At 39.8% G+C, this 18,109-nt stretch overlaps 1 protein-coding gene across 1 annotated transcript in view; it reads left to right on the top strand.

The window, feature by feature from the left end:
* Usp31 (ubiquitin specific peptidase 31) overlaps positions 1–18,109 on the top strand; it is a 61,967-nt gene that overhangs the window by 18,168 nt on the left and 25,690 nt on the right. Inside the window, 6 exon segments of the mRNA XM_032892748.1 lie at positions 7,446–7,583; positions 8,585–8,673; positions 8,765–8,857; positions 9,593–9,728; positions 11,942–12,086; positions 14,685–14,862. Of these exon segments, the coding sequence (XP_032748639.1) occupies positions 7,446–7,583; positions 8,585–8,673; positions 8,765–8,857; positions 9,593–9,728; positions 11,942–12,086; positions 14,685–14,862 (779 nt within the window).

Raw genomic sequence — 18,109 nt, forward strand, 5'->3', positions numbered from 1 at the left:
TCCAGTTCCTTCTTTGATGCTTAACTGTTTATGACTGTTACACTTCCCTTATGATGACCTTTTTGTTGTGTCAGGTTTAGGTGTTTGCTTTTAAATTCCAAGCCAAAATTTCTCACCTTCCATTAAAAAAAAAGAAAAGAAAAAAAGGCCTTGTTTTGTTATAGTTGGGAAGAATTGCATATTGTATTTGGAAATACGGAGGAGGAGAAAAGAGGACACTTTTGAATTACTTGTTACTTAAGTGGATATATAAATGTACTGTGGTGAGCTGAGCTGACTAGACCCCGAGTCAGCTCCCTCTGTATACAGAGTACAGGGAGCATGAGTTCAGGCAGAGCAGCTTAACAGTGTGAGGTCAGAGCACTTTCCTTTACTTGGCCTGATGAAAGAAGGGGGGTGGGGGGTCTCTGGTTGCTCTCTAGAATCGTAGGATACTTGGGCAGAGAAGTAGTCACATGCTGCCACTTGGTTCTCCTAAATATTCTTAATGCCCCCATACTTTTTAAATACTATCCATTACATAAGGTGCATTTTTGTTTCAGGTTATATTTTGTTTGTTTTGGGTTATATTTTACTTGTTTGTTTATGTGTGTGTGTGTGTGTGTGTGTGTGTGTGTGTATGTTCTCATGTGCATAAGTGCCTATTTTTTGTTAAGTTCTTTTCTTCCACCTTTAGTGGGTTCCAGGGTTGAGCTCAGGTTATCAGTCTTGTTCAGCAGTTGTCTCTACCTGCTGAGCCTTCTCACTGACCCCCTAGGCTACATTTATTACAGGAAGAATGCACTTGAGAGTAAAATGGAAACAGATGAACAAAGGTTTATTTAAAATAAGCAAATAAACTTCCAGGTGAGTATAGCTGTTGTTCAGTCTCTAAACACATTTTTGTCAGCATAGACAATTGACATTCATTGTGAGAAAATTTAAGCCCTGTGTGAGCCTCAGTTGAAACATTGGATTACAGTCATTGTAAGATGGTTTATTTGTTAATGAAAAGTCATGGACAGAAATGTCTTAAGGCTAAGTGTTGTTTGCTGGGATTAAAGTTGTGAACCATCACACCATTTGTGACTACTGGTACTCTAGCATGGAATTTTCCTCAGGATGGACTTTGTAGGAAATAACACCTATAAATTACTCTGAGCCCAATACAGTATATGCACTCAGTATTAACAGTTAATATTAACCGTTAATATTGTCTTAAGTGATATAATAAGAGTTATGAAGGGGCCTCTTGAGCTTCTCATAAGATTTGGTGATTTTAAAAAGTGAAATCAGAGCTTTTACAGCCTGGTCCTGTTTGGTCTCAGTCTCCCTTCACTTTAGAAGTAGAGTCACTAAAAAACAAACAAACAAAAAAAACCCCACATGATAAAAACTTGGAGTGCTCAGTTGTGCCATAGACGAATAATGTTGCATCTCTGCTGTTGTCAGGATATGAACTCTGTCTGTCTGGTTTGGTTTGGCTGTTTCCCAGATGACTGATGTGTAGCCAGGGTTGGTAAGCTATGCTTTAGATATTTTCCCTTTCCTCGTTTCCAGGGTGATGTAGCACCATAGGATAAATCTACTCTTCATGGTTTTGAAAACACACATAATAGAATATTCATAGTTTTCTCCGCCCTCACCAGAGTCTGTGTATGTCCCTAAAGGAGTAGGTCAGAGGTTGCGGTGGAGGCTTTTTAGTATGTCAGAAGGTCAAGACTTCAGGGTTTGTCTTCCAGGGTCTGTCGACAGGTTCGTATTGGTAGGCTAAAGGGCCTCCACAGAGGAGGTGAAGGTGAGAGAATAGATGAAGGGCACAGTTTGATCATGGCTGCATTCTAGACCCTGTGTGACATACTGCTATGTAAGTACTTTGCCTTTCTCACTGTTTCCTTGCCCTTCTAATGTGTTTTATAGAACTCACCCATTGTCACAAAGATCAACCCCTAAGGCTTAGTTAGTCATTAACTTAGTAGGTATCCCAAAAGTCAGATTAAAAGATGGATTGTTTTCAAGACAAATGCTTATTTATTTCTTGTACTAGTTTAGAAATCAAATTTTACTTTAAGTACCATCTGTGAATTTAGCTGCTCATACTTAATATATTTCTTGTAGATACAAGTTGACTATCCTTTATCTGAAATGCCTAGAATGAGATGTGTTTGGGGTTTCGGATTTGGTTTTGGATTCAGGAATATTTGTATATATACAAATGAGATATCTTGGAGTTGTATGCTGTGTGGGGTAGACACATAAGGATCTCTGGGGCTTGCTGGCTTCTAGCCTAACTCTAGGTTCAGTGAGAAACCCTATCTCAAAAGAATAAGGAGGATGCCAAAAGGATGGTGGTGAATGTCTTTAGTCCCAGCACTGGAGAGGCAGAGGCCCTGGGCCTGAGTTTGAGGCCCAGTACAGACTACATAGTTCAGGACCAGGCAGAGCTATCATTAGGCCCTGTCATGGCAGGACCTTTGACATCCTGTTGCCTTTGCACTTGGCACAGGCATGCACATTGCACATATAAGCATACTACATACATACATACTAAACACCCCCCCCCACACACACACTAATTTGTATTTTGGAACATTTTGGACTAGCAATCCTCAACTTATATAGTTGTCCTTCTGAATTGTGTGACTGTTTTTAACATTCTATTCATCAATTTTATGTGTATATGGATGTCAGAGGACATCCAGTGAGAGTCAGTTCTCTCCTTCTATCATGTGGATCCCAGGGATCAGGCTTGGTGGCAAGTGCCTTTACCTGCTGAGCCATCTTACTGGCCAGCTCCCCACACCCTTTTCTGGCAAAGAAAGTAGATAGTGATTGGTTTGATGAATCTTACAAAATACTTTATCTCCAGAAGAATAGTCTAACTCCTGATCAGTCAGTCATCAGATCAAGATTGTAATATCCGTTTCCAGGGATATCACAAGGTAATCAAAATTATTACTGTGTTGTCTTTGTCTTGGGGTCAGGTAATGAATGTTTGTGACCAGTCTGTTTTCCCTAGGGCATGAGATGTTGCTGCCTGTTCATGGGGCTCTATGATGATTTCTGCTCATAGAACCTCATGTCTGGAGATTACAGTTCAACTGTGTAGACTTTATTTTGAGCTATGTTCCTAATTCATTTTGTTCTGAGGGGGAAACAATGTTACTTAGTTAAAAGATGTTATGAAGTCTTGCAAATGTTTTGACTTTTATTTGGTACCTGCAAGGATCATCAACTTAGGAGACAATTGGTCTAATTATTGTAGGAAATATAGGCCTTACACCAGTAGACTCTGTTTAATATTTTCCAAGCAGAAATACCCAGGTTCTATAAAACATACACAAGTGTATGAAGTTAAGTTTAGGAAGGTCCATGCTTTACTTTTCACAGAAGCAATGTATTACATAATTTTAGTGCTTCGGTATATGCTGTTATTGAGGAAGCTACTAAAAACTTCAAGGGCTGGAGAGATGGCTCAGTGGTTAAGAGCACTGACTGCTTTTTCAGAGGTCCTGAGTTTAATTCCCAGCAACCACATGGTGGCTTACAACCATCTGTAATGGGATCTGATGCCCTCTTCTGGTGTGACTGAAGACAGCTACAGTGTACTTATATGCATATTATAAATAAATAAATCTTTTAAAAAAAACTTACAAAATAGTTACTAAATTTAGGACATTAAATTAAATTGAGACTTAATGGAGCAAAAAAGAATCTTAAAAGGCAAATCAAGGTAGGATTAGATATGACTTAGAACCATGATAAAATCTCTTGGCAGGGCTGTAGGGTTGAGACAGTTCAAGACTTTGACTACCAGGTTCTCTTCTACTTGCTTATTCAATAAATCAGACATACCTGGTAGCTAGTGCCACTTAGGGGACTTGCTTTTTTTCTGAAGCACACACTAAATAATTAACCATTTCTCTATTTTGTTTTGTCTAGGAAAGAGGTATGATAAATAGTCCCTTGTGTCTTTGGTGAGATGTCACCATGTTAAGGGGCTAAAAGTGGCAGAAAGAGGAGCTTTTGTGTTTGTTCAGCGGGATTTTCTTTTCCTTGAGTTTTTCGCAGTTTCTGATGTGACTGAGGATGGGATTGGTCCAGGATAGATTTCTGTCCCAGTTAGGTTTGATTTAGTCCAGTTGCCTGTTGAGTCTTGCCTGACGGCTGTCCTGCTAAACAACCTAGTGCAGTATCCTGTCCATAGGGGTTGCGGGGGAGCCCAGGTGACTTGAAGTGCTAGTGGGGAGAGCCTAAGTACACTTAATGCAATCTTGGTAAGTGTTGACCTGGTTCTGAAATTTTAGAGGCTGCTGTGTATAAAGTTACATTGATAGATAATGAAGATTGTGATTTTGGTTAATTTATTTCTGCGATACACAACCTGAAGAAATTACCAGTGTGTTTAGAACAGAGGGTTGCTGTGCCTCTGACAGTTGCTACAACTAGCTACATGCTGTAAGAATTGTTACCTCTCCCATGATACATAAGACCTCCTACTTCTCTGTTTACTTTGTAAAGCAAACTATGCAAACTGGTGGAGCCGGTATCTTCTCCCGTCTGTCGTTTATCTGTGTAGGACTGTCTTTGCTTGCTCCTGTTGCCTGAGCCCCTGACCTGTTTAATGAGAATTCCCCTATTTTTTGAATCTCCCCACTTTGAGCTGAAAAATATTCTTCAGATCTCTCCTTTCCATTAGCTGCCTCTTCCTAGACAGTCACAGAGTCTTCCTTGCTCGCACAGCTCAGCGTCTGGGATATGGAGAATGGTCAGTGGGAGCTGCTCACTTTCCTTATTTGTCTTCTCCTTTACTTCTTTGTGATAGGGATTTGCTTCACTGAGATCAAATGGGCAAGTGAAGCCAGAGGATGACCGCCCTGGTGCCTGCTTTGCGTTGTTGCTTTCATCTCCTTGAGGTTCCGTTTGCGGAGCTCCCTTGACCTTTTATCTTTATTAGGCTTATGTTGTCAAGATTCTGGCCTGGTGGCTGCTCTTCTCACTAGATACTGCGTGAGCTGTTCTCTTTGCTCATTTGATAGTCATATGCCTTTCTGATTGAAATCACTCCCCTGGATCTCTTTCCTGAGCCATGTGCAGCTGTATTTGGGGTGATACATAGGTGCCTCAAACTCAGCTTGTTCAGAACTCTGTGGTCTCTTATTTTTAGGTTTGTTCCTGATCATCACCCAAGTCAGAAATTAAAAAACCTTAATGACATTCCTGGTATTCTCTTTAGCTCCGCTGACTTAGTATCACCAGCTACCTATTCATCTCTATTCTTCTACTGTACATGCCAATGGCTTTGTTTTCATGCTCCTAAGTGAAGGAACAGAGGGCCACAAGGCAACATATTTTACAGTGCTGCAGATGTTAAGTATGTAAATGCTCCAGAGGCACTGAAGAGGCAATGACCAGGAGGGCTGCATCATAATCATTAGACCTCCAGGGAAGAGACCAATTTATTAATGAAGATAGATAAATAAGTAGAATTAGATCAAGAAAGAAGTCTGACCTCTGCTGGGAGAAGTTGGGTAGTGTAGTAAAGCCATGTTGTTTCTGGATGACATCCATGTTGTATTCTTCTAGCTCTGTTTGTTATCAGGTCCTTCCTCCACTATTTATTTCTTGACACAGGGTCAGTCTCTGTAGTTCAGGCTGGCCTTGAACACACAGCTCTTGTCCCAGACTCCCAGCTTATGAGATATGTGAAATATAGCAGGGAGTTTGTGATTCTCATTCTCTGTCTCTCTCCCCCCTCCTCCTCCCCCGCATGTGTGCCTGTGTAATATGTGTGGGGCTGTGCACACACTTCCACATCTGTGTGGAGGTCAGACTACCACTCTGTGGAGTTGGTCTTGTTCTCTCCACCAACCTTCACATGGGTTTTGGGACTCCCCTCAGGTTGCCAGGCTTACGTGGCAAGTGCCTGCTGAGCCATCTCTCTGGATCCAGTTTGTAGTTGGTTGGTTTGCTTTGTCATTCTTTACCCTTGACAATACTGGTAGGTCATTTCCCTCATGAGTCTCTTCATTTGGCTCATTAGACAGTGTGTCTTGATTTTCTTTGTCACAGCGCTAATGACTTTTTTTCTCAGTCTCCTTTGATGTCCTCCCATATCTGAATATATGTGTCTTCTGAATTTTCTCCTCTGGCTTGATGTCTCCTGATATCACTGGGTAATCTCAGTGGTGTTTATGATTACAGTCACTCACCTGTTGACTTTTGTATTCTTGTTTTTAGTGTAGACTTTTGCACTGAGCCCACATGAGTACTTTCTTAGTTGTCTGCCCTGTCCTCCTTAGAGGAACCACAGAGGTTCAGGCATTGAAATATTTGAAAGAGAGCTTATCATCTCTTTCCCTTTTCCCCCTCTGTCTTAAAGTATGTAAAAACATCTGTCTGAGCAGATATGGGTGGTATGGAGGCCTACTTCCTAAGTCTCTAATCGGCCACAGATTCTGTTGATTATGCCATATTTCTAAATCTCTTGCAAATTTGCCTCCTCATGTATGTCTTCACAGTGTTGTCTTAGACTCATGTTTTCTTTCCTCATTTTGTTTTCCAGCTGCTTTACCACTGTGTACCACCCACACTCCAAGTTAAACACTTACAGCTAAAGTTGGAGTGTTATTTGTCTCCTTTATATGTAAAATATTCTGCATGCATTATTCTGTAACAGTCCTACAAGTCATCACTTCCTTTCACTTCAGAGTAGTCCATCTTCTCCTCTTAGAGCACATGGTCTTAGCCAGTTCACTTAGTTAAAATCATTTCCTGGTTTTCTGTATGGTCTTTGATTTGCTTTTGAAGTTCTTCCTGAGCTAGTCTTGTCTTTACTCATTCTTTTTGCTCTTCCTTGCAGACCTGCATTTTCTGGTCTCTTGAACTTCTTGCTCTTTCATAAAGGTGTCATACTTTCTTACTACTTGTGTGTGTTGTGTGTTTAAATATGTTGCTTCCCCCTGCCCCTATCCTTTAAGACTTAAGTGACATGTCTTAAAATAACGTTGTCCTCCAACTCTTTGTTTGTCATTATCCTCTATCTCGTGTTCTATTTCTATGGCACCTTCTCTGTACAACCACTATATTTATTTAAAAAATATATTCCTAAACTTCTAATTCTTAGAATAACTTTAGATTTACAGAAAAGTAACAAAAGTAGTGTAAGAGTCCTTTAAAAATCTATTGGTTTCCTTGTCATTAGTATCTTATACCAGTATCACAGCCAAGAAGTGAACATTAGTACCTTGCTGTTGATTGAATTTAATTTATCAGAATATTCCTCTGGTGAAGTGAACATTAGTACCTTGCTGTTGATTGAATTTAGTTTATCAGAATATTCCTCTGGTTTTGTTTTACTGGAATTTTTTTTGGGATACCCTTAAGATTTTTTATCCCTCTTTGAGAATTATGATAGTTTTTAGAGCCAGGAACTCACAACTGTTCATACTGCTGATTACTTGCAGAGTATTGTATCAAAGAACGCGTTGCAGTATCGAGGAAATTCCCAACATGATGCTCAGGAGTTCCTGCTATGGCTTTTGGATCGAGTTCATGAAGATCTCAATCATGCTGTAAAGCAGAGTGGCCAGCCTCCTCTGAAGGTGAGTACATGTAGTCTTTGGACAATCAGGGAGCAGGAAGAGGGTATAAGAGAGAAGGAGTCTTCTTACAAACATCTGTTGGGCTTGTTGCATTAACTAGTGACTAGCTCTGGTGTGTATAAAATTAAGTGGGCACTTTATGGGATATTTTACCTGCTTATTATTGTGCTGGCAATGTAAGGTAAAGACAGCTGTTCCTAAGGACCTTACAGTGTAATGGAGGGGGTGGGGAGGACGGGACTGGTTACTTTCTATTCTAATAAGACACATACTTTGTAATCAGTAGGACAAATAACACAGCCAGAAAAGAAATGTATGAATACCTCTGCTGTTAGATTGGATTTGAGCATAAGAACTCAGTCCAGAATGGTCCTACTGAGAAATACAGCATTTCTTACTGAACTTCTCTACATGTATCCTCCATATGATAGATAAAGTGGTTCATATCGTGGAAGAGTTCTTCCCCAGGGAGTTTTTGAAGTTTGTGACAAGTCTGTTCTGTATTTCAAATTTTCTAGTTTTAGAAACTTGATGGATTACTCTGATTTAAGACCCCTTTGTTCCTGAACACTGTACTGTCATATAACTGTAGGTATGGTTGACTTACTATATGGGAACAGTCTGAAGGCCAGGCACTGTATTACTTACTAGTCCTTGTATCCTAATGTCCCATACAATGTTTTCTACATGTGGTAGCAGATGTTTAGTAGTTAGGGACATGAAGAAGTTGAATAAAATATGAAGCAAACTGTGGCTTAAGTATCAAGATAATGATTGAAACAATCTAGGGAAGAGCTGGCCAGGTTAGAGAGCGGTAAGCATGGTGTGCAGTAGTCGGTCTGAGGGAGTGAGTCCATGTGGGCTGTGTTTACTTTAGCATAGCAAGTTATGTTATAGAGCATCTGGGTTCCATTTTCGGCTTATAAAGGCTGTTGAGTATTTGTGACACTTTAGACTCCGCTCCACTCAAGAATCGTACTTTGGTTTTTGTTTTTTTTAAGCCACCGTCAGAGACAGATATGATGCCTGAGGGACCATCTTTTCCGGTGTGTAGCACTTTTGTACAGGAGCTTTTTCAAGCCCAGTACAGGTAAGAGCAAATGATGTGTTCCCTCTTGTTTTGTCTGCTTGACATAGTTCTATGTGATCTTCATGTGAATGCTTTACTTTTGTTTTCAAAGGTCTTCTTTGACATGTCCTCATTGTCAGAAACAGAGCAACACTTTTGACCCTTTCCTGTGCATTTCTTTGCCAATTCCTCTACCCCATACAAGGTAAGAATGTATGGTAAATTAACAGTCTGCTGTGATAGGCACTTCTTCCTCTGTCCTGCAGTCAGGGCCTTTCACGTATTTAGTTAAGAGATAGTTAAGTAATAGTAATGGACACAGCCTCGTTAAGTTCTTGTGGTGCCTGTCGGAGTGGGCTAGCTGAGCAGGCACATAATAGAGGCAAGCAGTGCCATAGTCTTTTTAAAAACTGGTTGTCCTAGATTTTCTGGAGACCCTGCTTGTACTTATTTCAGATTTTAAAGAGTTTGCAGAAGCTCTAGACTGTTTTGAAGGAAAAGACAGGACCAATTATGAATGTTATTTTTGAAAAATATTTTTATAATGATAGGTTTTTCAGTGTTCTTTCAACTTGTTTAGTAGTTTTTAGTTAGGTCTAAATGAACTATTCCCATTTGGCTTCCAGATAAAGGGAAGCCCCCCACCCCTTTTTAGATAGAGTCTTGTGTATCACAGGCTAACCTCAAACTTGTGTAGTTGAGAGTGACCTTGAACTCTCCCTCTCCTGCCTTTAGGTTCCAGGTGCTGCAGGGGTAGGCATATCCGCTGTTCTGGTTTATGTCACACTGGGGGAAGGCAGGCTGTACATGTAGAGAACTGAGCTGTGTGTCAGGCCTTGCTTTAGTTTTTGTGTTGATTTCAGGTCAGGTTTGTTTCACTTCTTCTATATTTGAGCTAAAATAAGTAACTAATGGGAAGACCTAACTTTGATCTGTACAGGCCTCTCTATGTCACTGTAGTGTATCAAGGGAAATGTTCCCACTGCATGAGGATCGGTGTGGCTGTGCCTCTGTCTGGGACTGTTGCCAGACTTCGGGAAGCCGTGTCTATGGAGACAAAGATCCCCACTGATCAGGTAATAACCTGCTAAGACCAAACTACACATGAGTCATTAAAGTGTTGCATTCTGCTTACCTGCATTTTTTTTCTTACTTCAGTTTCTGCTAAACATGTTTGAAATTTAAAACCAGTTGCATTTAGTGTTGAGGGACAGATGGGTGGAGGGAATTCAGACTCAAAGAATACAGTGTATAGAAAACTGTTTCCTGCTTCAATGAATTGTATATTATAAAAGGAAAACCTGCTTTATGTAAGACCCCGTGGCTTTGTTTGTAGAGTATAATCACTTAGCCTTTCACACTACTCCTGTCGCATTTAACAGAGAGGCTTAGGAATCCCTCCTGCCCATTTTGTGGTGAGAATGGGCATTTCTCCAGTATGTCGTTCAGTATATAGGATATGCTCTGGCCCCCGTTGTGGGGTTTGGACCTAGGGCCTTATTCCTGTGAGCAAGTGCATTGTACCTGAGGTATATCTGTTTTGTTTCCTTACTTAGGACCAGAGTCTTTTGTTTAGATAGGGAAAAGTTGGGTTTGCCCTTTTGGGAGAGGGAAAGGGGACACATCTTTGATGAGTAGTTATGCTTAAATTGACCAAAAAATACTTTTGGCTTGTGGTGACTTAACATATTTTACATAGTTTTTACTGGAAAACCATCATGGGAAACATCTCTTAGGATTTATAAGGAAGGATGACTTACCAGTAAGATAGCTTCTCCCTGGGTAGCTTTTGGAAACTTCTATGTAATTAATAACTTGATAATAAGGGTCCTTTGTTCTTTGGCCTCATTTGGCTCCATTTGGACAATTACACTTAAAGCAGTGTTGCTTTAATATAGCAGATCTCTTCTGTTTTCATAGGCTGAGTTCTGGCACAATGATAAACTATTGATGCTTTATTTACTTTAAAATGCTGTTGATTCTTTTTTTGTTTAAGATGAAGGGAGGGCAGAGAGAGGAGAGAGAGGTCCTGGCATCCAAGGCACACACAGCTGTGTCTTTAAAGCCTCGGTGTTGTTTCACTGTTTTCCCATGTGGTATAAACTGGTGACATAATTACTAGTTTGCTTTCGCTCTGAGCCTTCTGAAGAGGTGACTGATACTTCCATGCTCACCAGGAGAGAAGCAGCATAAACATTAAATTCCTTAGTAGGAAATGTGGGAGCACCCCCTGCCCCAGGGCAGTTTGTGAAATGGACCACAGGCCTTTCCACCTCATGGACTGTCTAATGTTGGTACTAGTGGGGTGGTGGTGGGGCAGGCAGGCAGTTGGTACCCAGTGGTACCTCTTTACCCCTTGGAGAAGGCCCTGTTCAAGGTCACAAGACTGGTTGATGGCAGGCAGTACCTGGAACCTTCTCTTGCTCCGCCCAGTCTAGCACTTTTGCCCTGGGCAGCACTGCTGAACGTGCAGCAGAAGGCTCTAAATGTAGCTGTGTTTTCCTTCCCTGCCTTTTGATTTTCTGTTTCATCATAAAAATACTACTTAGAAATTAAAAGTATCTTAAGCATCAATGCAAGTGAGTAAGAAGGTCGCTAACTTTAGTGCTGTGTAGTATTTAGACACTTTTCCCTGAGAGTATTCTACAATTTTTTTCTAAAGCCAGAATTATTTGCACATATTGTTCTTAGCTTTGGTTTTTGTTTACTTAGGATTTGGCTTCATAGTGCAGGTGATACGCAGGTCATCCTCTCGTAGCTTTTCGAGTCAGTGGGGCTGCAGTTAACTGTTTTCTAGCATTGGGCATTTGAGTTGATTTGATGTGTTCCAGTACAGATAGTCATGATCATTTGACTTCTTTTTTAATCTGAAAAGAGAAGAATGTAATGATATGAAAGGATGTCTTAGATTCAGATGTAGACTGTCCTCTCCTAGACTGAAATCATGCATCGTGTGGAACCTTAGGCAGGTCTCTGTTGCCTTCTTCCTCCAGTGAAACAGAAGAATGAGTAATGCTGTTATTATCACCTATCCCAAAACTCAGAGGAACTCTGGATTTAGTGTCATAAGTGGTCTGGATTTAGAGTGTATTGTTAGACAGTTGCAGAGGTCACTATACTACTAAGGTATCTTTCATTACCAGCAAATAATATGGTCCTAGAAGCTATCTAATAGTCCTCACTGAACATTTGCAACATGATGGTCTTCTGAAGGTCAGTTTAGGATTAGAAGATCATTTTATATTGAATTTCCAGTTACACAGCTGTTCGCATTTTCCTCATTTTCTAGATTGTGTTAACAGAAATGTACTATGATGGGTTCCATCGTTCCTTTAGTGATACAGATGACCTGGAGACAGTCCATGAAAGTGATTGCATTTTTGCCTTTGAGACTCCAGAAATATTTAGGCCTGAAGGAATTCTCAGTCAAAGAGGTAAATGGTCATGTTCTATAATGTACCTGAATTTTCAGATTTGACCACTGTGGGCATTGATATGATAGTATACAATTTTAAAAATTGTGATTATATGCACATACTGTTGTGTTTTTTAGATTTTTATTATCTTTAGTTTGTTTTCAAAAATCTTTTACTGCTACCAGTGATCTTTCTGAACTCCAAATCTGATTTCTTATATATTGAACATGTGACTCTTCTCCTGCCTGTTTACACAGTTCTTTACATGCCTTCCCATTATGTAGAGGCCCATCTCACCAGCTTTTCTTCCTATTTTACAAGTTTGCTTTATGCTACTTGAATTCTGTATTTGTGTGTGTGTGTGTGTGTGTGTGTGTGTGTGTGTGTTTGGGTTTTAATATCTCTGTTCCATTCCTTTTCTGAACATATTGTAAAGACATCCTTCCTCACATTACTCAGAGAGCAAGGCTAATTTCTTCTTTTGTTAAGTGTTAATAAGAACTTTTTTATTTGAGCTTTCCTATTTTGGACATGATTTGCACTTGCAGCCTTAGATGCCCTTCTTCCCATTCAGTCAAGTGGACTTTTTTCTTTTTATACCGTTACCTCTAAATCACTGTTCTATAGTTTATTCTTTTTGTTGTTTTTTTTGTATCCATTTTATTGCCACAGGAATATGTGTTCCTGTGCTCAATAATAAATAATATAAATAAATATGAGATAAAAACAGAAGAGAAAAATCTCAAAACTTATTATTAAAAATAAATAAATTCATAACTGAAAGAATAGTCCCAACTTCTTTTGTAACTAAATAAAAAATACATTTGGACAGAGTCAGGTACCAACAAAGACAGACAGACAAGCATGTCTCCAGCGACTGCTCCCTCTAGTGAAGGCTTATTTCCTTGAGTGTGCACTGTTTCTTAGTATGTTTAGCTGGGGACCATGGCTGTAAGTATATGGGCCTTTACAGGGCTTGTTGGCTAGCTAACTCTTCCGGTTTGCAGAGCTCTAATCATTGCTTCTATTCATCTACATGTGTATATGAAAATGACCTGTTTTCTGTCTTTCCCATTATATTGACAGTTTTTGGAGCACTGGCTACCTTGTGCTTCTATCTTTTTATAACTTGCCATTTCTAATGTGCAGCAAGAGTCTATTAGTGATTTTTTTTTCAACAGTAAAATTCCTTAGTTCTGTCTCAGCTCCTTGATTGCTTAAGGATTATTTTATACATTGAGTTCCTATTCATTAATGAATCTCATGTCCTAACATCATACTCTATCTAGAGCATGTCTCTGTTGAAAGGTACATCACTTACAGGCATGTGTTAGTCTAAGATCTAAAGACCCTGTGAGTGCTCTGTTGAGTAGCGCATGTGAGAGCACCATAGTCCTCACTCTGGCAATGACCGCTGTGAAGTAGAGGGGTTAGCTCCCTGACCCTAGCTCTCATTGGATAGGAGACACAGGGCTGTGATTTGAAGAGTAGACCTTTATAACAGGTGAACAGATCCTCTTATCTCACTAGGAGTAGTGTTCACTTCCTACAGTTACTTTGCCAAGAACCTCAGGAATGAGGTAGTTTGTTGTTTCAGATTTGGTTTCTGTTATCTTTTATTTTTTTCACATCACAGTTTAAAATGGTTATAGAGTGATACCTACTCTTGTTCCTTTGGAATTTCTTTGTTGTGTTTATGCTATAATATGTTCCCTCTAGCAGCTCAATTAAAGTTTAGTTTATATGTCTAATGATTGCTTTTTTAAACTCTCTGAAATTTATTTTGATATTAGCTATGTATTCAAATTGTTGTGATGCTACTGCATCTTAACAGCAAGCCTTACATTGCTGGCTGCTTGGGTATTGCCTGAACTCTGCTGTGAATGCTTGTCTGTAAGCTGTCCTATTTTTTTCTTCTAGTGTTACTGTTATTCGTGGTGTTGGCAGAAAGGCCTTGTCTCCTTATGGGGGTGTATTTCATTAGGTGACATACTTTTGAAAGAGTAAAGAAATGAACAGATATTGTCATTGATTAGCTGCAGAGCCTTATGATAGCATGGAAGAGATGGATGGCCCTAAATGACAGGAAGTTCTGCTAGCAGACACTGAAGATTTGTGCTATCTGTCAGACATTTTTGTTCTTGCTAATATGAGTTGATCTGTTCTAGTTATGTTCTCGCAACAGCTCTGATTAGTAAGTACAGTTTTATTTCTTGTTACAATAATCAGGGACAAGAAACTGCTAGTGAAACCTTGTAGATAGTTCCACATGTTGTCTATATTGCTTTTGGAATGTGTTTGGTTACTGGTTACTGGGTCTAACTTTAAATTGTATTTGTGGGGCATTCTGGTTAACTTGTTCTTAAAAACCATGTCTGACAGACTCATGGAGAGTTCTAATTTCCAGTTTTAAAAGATAGGTAAGCCTACTTTAAAGGAAACAATGAATGCTGATACCTAGCCTATTGGCTAGATGAATAATCTTATAGAGTGTCCCTATTTTAAATTATAGTTTAAATTATAAATGACAGTTTTTTTTAAAAAAATTCTATTTCTATTCTTTGTAGTAAATGAATGAGAAGAATGTTGAAGAGCTAAGTTTTTATTTTGTTTCAGGCATTCACTTAAACAACAATCTAAACCACTTGAAATTTGGCCTGGATCATCATAGGCTTTCTTCCCCCACACCAACAGCAGCCAAACAAGGGAGAGTAGACTTGCCCAGCAGAGTGGCAAGCGACAAGATTGTTCTGCTTGTATGTAACAGGGCCTGCACTGGGCAGCAAGGGAAAAGGTAAGGACCAGCTATTTCCCAGGAAGTACTGACATTTTTGAGGCTAAATGCTTTAAAATAGTTTTTGAAAGCAGTGATGAAAAATCTACTTTTAATGGGAAATTTGTTTTGTTTTTGAGGTAGGGAGTCCCTGTGTGTTCCAGGCTACCCATGAACTCCCGATCCTCTAACCTCATTTTCCAAATGCTGGCGGTACAGGCATGTGCCATCATGCCCAGTTGCAATTAGGTTTTGGTTCTGATATTCAGAAGGAATCTTTGTATAAGTTGATTTGATATATTGGATTGGGGAGGGAATGACTACAAAATTACAGTTAAGATATGAATAAGAGATGCATATTTTAAGACTTAGATAGCTTTTGAGAGCTTATATTCCTTGTGTATATAGCTGTTCTTAGAATTCTGAACCTGTATCTTAAAACTTATCTTACTGTGTCTATTTAGATGGTACATGCTCCTCAGACTTATGTCCCAAACCAAAATCACTCACTATCTTTCTCTTCCAATATTTCCTGTCTTGGCAAGTGGCGCCATCATTCATTCAGCATTGTAAGTCAGAAATTTGGGAGTCAAAAGTCTCAGATTTCTCTGCTGCCCTCTTTAAGAATTTATAGGAACTACAGAATGTCTTTCAAAGTAGCTTTCTTTTCTTTTCTTTTTTTTTTTTTTTTTTTTTTTGGTTCTTTTTTTTTGAGCTGGGGACCCAACCCAGGGCCTTGTGCTTCCTAGGCAAATGCTCTACCACTGAGCTAAATCCCCAACCCCAAAGTAGCTTTATCACAGAAGTGTCACCTGAGTGATAACAGAGGGATGTGTTTTAGGAGAAGGACTCGGGTTTTGTTTTTCTGTGTGTGTTTTTTTAAACTAGTCAAGATAGCCATTAATTTTACTTTGAAATAAGTTCCTTGGGTGGTTAACATAAACATAAAAAATGTCATATGTATTAATAATATCAACAAAAATGTTGATGCTTATAGTCCCTGGGGATATAGACAGGTTCCCTGTTTTCATGAAGCTGCCATCCTAGTTAGGACAGGCTAACCCCAAATAAGTAAATGCATTTAACCTCAAGTAGTTGTCACCGTGTTGAAGACATTGACACCGACTAAAATGATAGGGTATGGATGAGTAAAGGCTCTGGGTCTGCATGTGAACCAGAGTACAGGATGGTGCCCCAAGGAGAAGAAGTGAGCTATGGTAGCATCTGGGGATAGGTCATGTGTAGAGGAGGCCCTAATGCAGATTAGAAGTGTGATGTGTTTAAGGTACAGAATGGAAGGGAGCTTATGGTATTTTCATTGCATTGATACCTATGAACACCCCTTTGTGGCACCCAGCTCTTTTTTTTTTTTTTTGGATAGTTTATGTATTTACATTTCAAATGTTATCCCTTTTCCTGGTTCTCCCAACTCCCATTCCCCCTCCCCCTGCTTCTGTGAGGCTACACTTCCCTAAACTTAGAAAAGGAGCCTTCACAGGATGCAGGACTTCTCCTCCTTTTGATGCTAGAAAATGACATCCTCTGCTACATATGTGGCTGGATCCATGGGTCACTCTTTGGTTGGCGGTTTAGTCCCTGGGAGCTCTGGGGGGGTCTGTTGTTTTGATATTGGGGTTACAAACCCCTTCAGCTGAGAATGGATCATTTTTTTTTTTTTTTTTTTTTTTTTGAGCTGGGGACCAACCTTGGGGGCGCGCTAAGGCCACTAGCGCAATCTACCACTGAGCTAAATCCCCAACCCATGGATCAGTTTTAAATTGATATTTTATCAAAAAACTATTTTCTATAGTCTATAGGTAAATAAATAAATACAAATTTACAGCATAAACTGGAAATAGCTAGTTTGTTACAGGCAATCGATAGAATAAGTATTTTATTATACAGTATATCAATACAAAAGCTAAAAGCATGAAGAAACCATAAGCATCATATTAGTAATACAGGAAACAGTGTTTACTGAAAAGTGAATATGTAAAGAGAGCATTTTTTCCTTTTTTATTGGATATTTTTTATTTACATTTCAAATGTTATTCCCTTTCCCAGTTTCCCCCCTATGTCATCCCCCTCGCCTTCTATAAGGATGTTCCCCCTCCCCAAACACCCCCTTCCCACCTCCCCTGACATTCCCCTGAACTGGGAGCTACAGCCTTGGCAGGACCAAGGGCTTCTCCTCCCATTGGTACCCAACAAGGCCATCCTCTGCTACATATGCAGCCGGAGCCATGGGTCTGTCCATGTGTACTCTTTGGATGGTGGTTTAGTCCCTGGGAGCTTTGGTTGCTTGGTATTGTTGTTCTTATGGGGTTGCAAACCCCTTCAGCTCCTTCAATCCTTTCTCTAATTCCTCCAGTGGGGACCCTATTCTTAGTTCAGTGGTTTGCTGCTAGCATTTGCCTCTGTATTTGTCATGCTCTGGCTGAGCCTCTCAGGCTCCTGTCAGCATGCATTTCTAGGCTTCATCAATATTATCTAGTTTTGGTGGCTGTATATAAATGGACTGTATACTCAACTCAGATGGGGAAGGCTATGAATGGCCAAGGCTATGAATGGCCATTCCTTCAGTCTCTGCTCCAAACTTTGTCTCCATATCCCCTCCTATGAATATTTTTGTTCCTCCTTTTAAAAAGGACTGAAGCATCCACACTTTGGCCGTCCTTCTTCTTGAGCCTCATGTGGTCTGTGGATTTTATTTGGGGTAATTTGAGCTTTGGGATTAATATCCACTTATCAGCGAGTGCATACCATGTATGTTTTTTTGTGATTGGGTTACCTCACTCAGGATAATATTTTCAAGTTCCATCCATTTGCCTATGAATTTCATGAAGTCATTGTTTTTGATGGCTGAGTAGTACTCCATTGTGTAGATGTACCACATTTTCTGTATCCATTCCTCTGTTGAAGGGCATCTGGATTCTTTCCAACTTCTGGCTATTATAAATAAGGCTGCTATGAACATAGTGGAGCATGTGTCCTTGTTGTATGTTAGAACATCATTTGGGTATATGTCCAGGAGTGGTATAGCTGAGTCCTCAGGTAGTGCAATGTCCTATTTTCTGAGGAACCTCAAGACTGATTTCCAGAGTGGTTGTACTAGTTTGCAATCCCACCAACAGTGGAGGAGTGTTCCTCTTTCTCCACATCCTGGCCAGCATCTGCAGTCACCTGAGTTTTTGATCTTAGCCATTCTGACTGGTGTGAGGTGGAATCTCAGGGTTGTTTTGATTTGCATTTCCCTGATGACTAAGGA

The sequence above is a fragment of the Rattus rattus genome, chromosome 2 (assembly GCF_011064425.1).
Source record: "Rattus rattus isolate New Zealand chromosome 2, Rrattus_CSIRO_v1, whole genome shotgun sequence".
Taxonomy (NCBI): domain Eukaryota; kingdom Metazoa; phylum Chordata; class Mammalia; order Rodentia; family Muridae; genus Rattus; species Rattus rattus.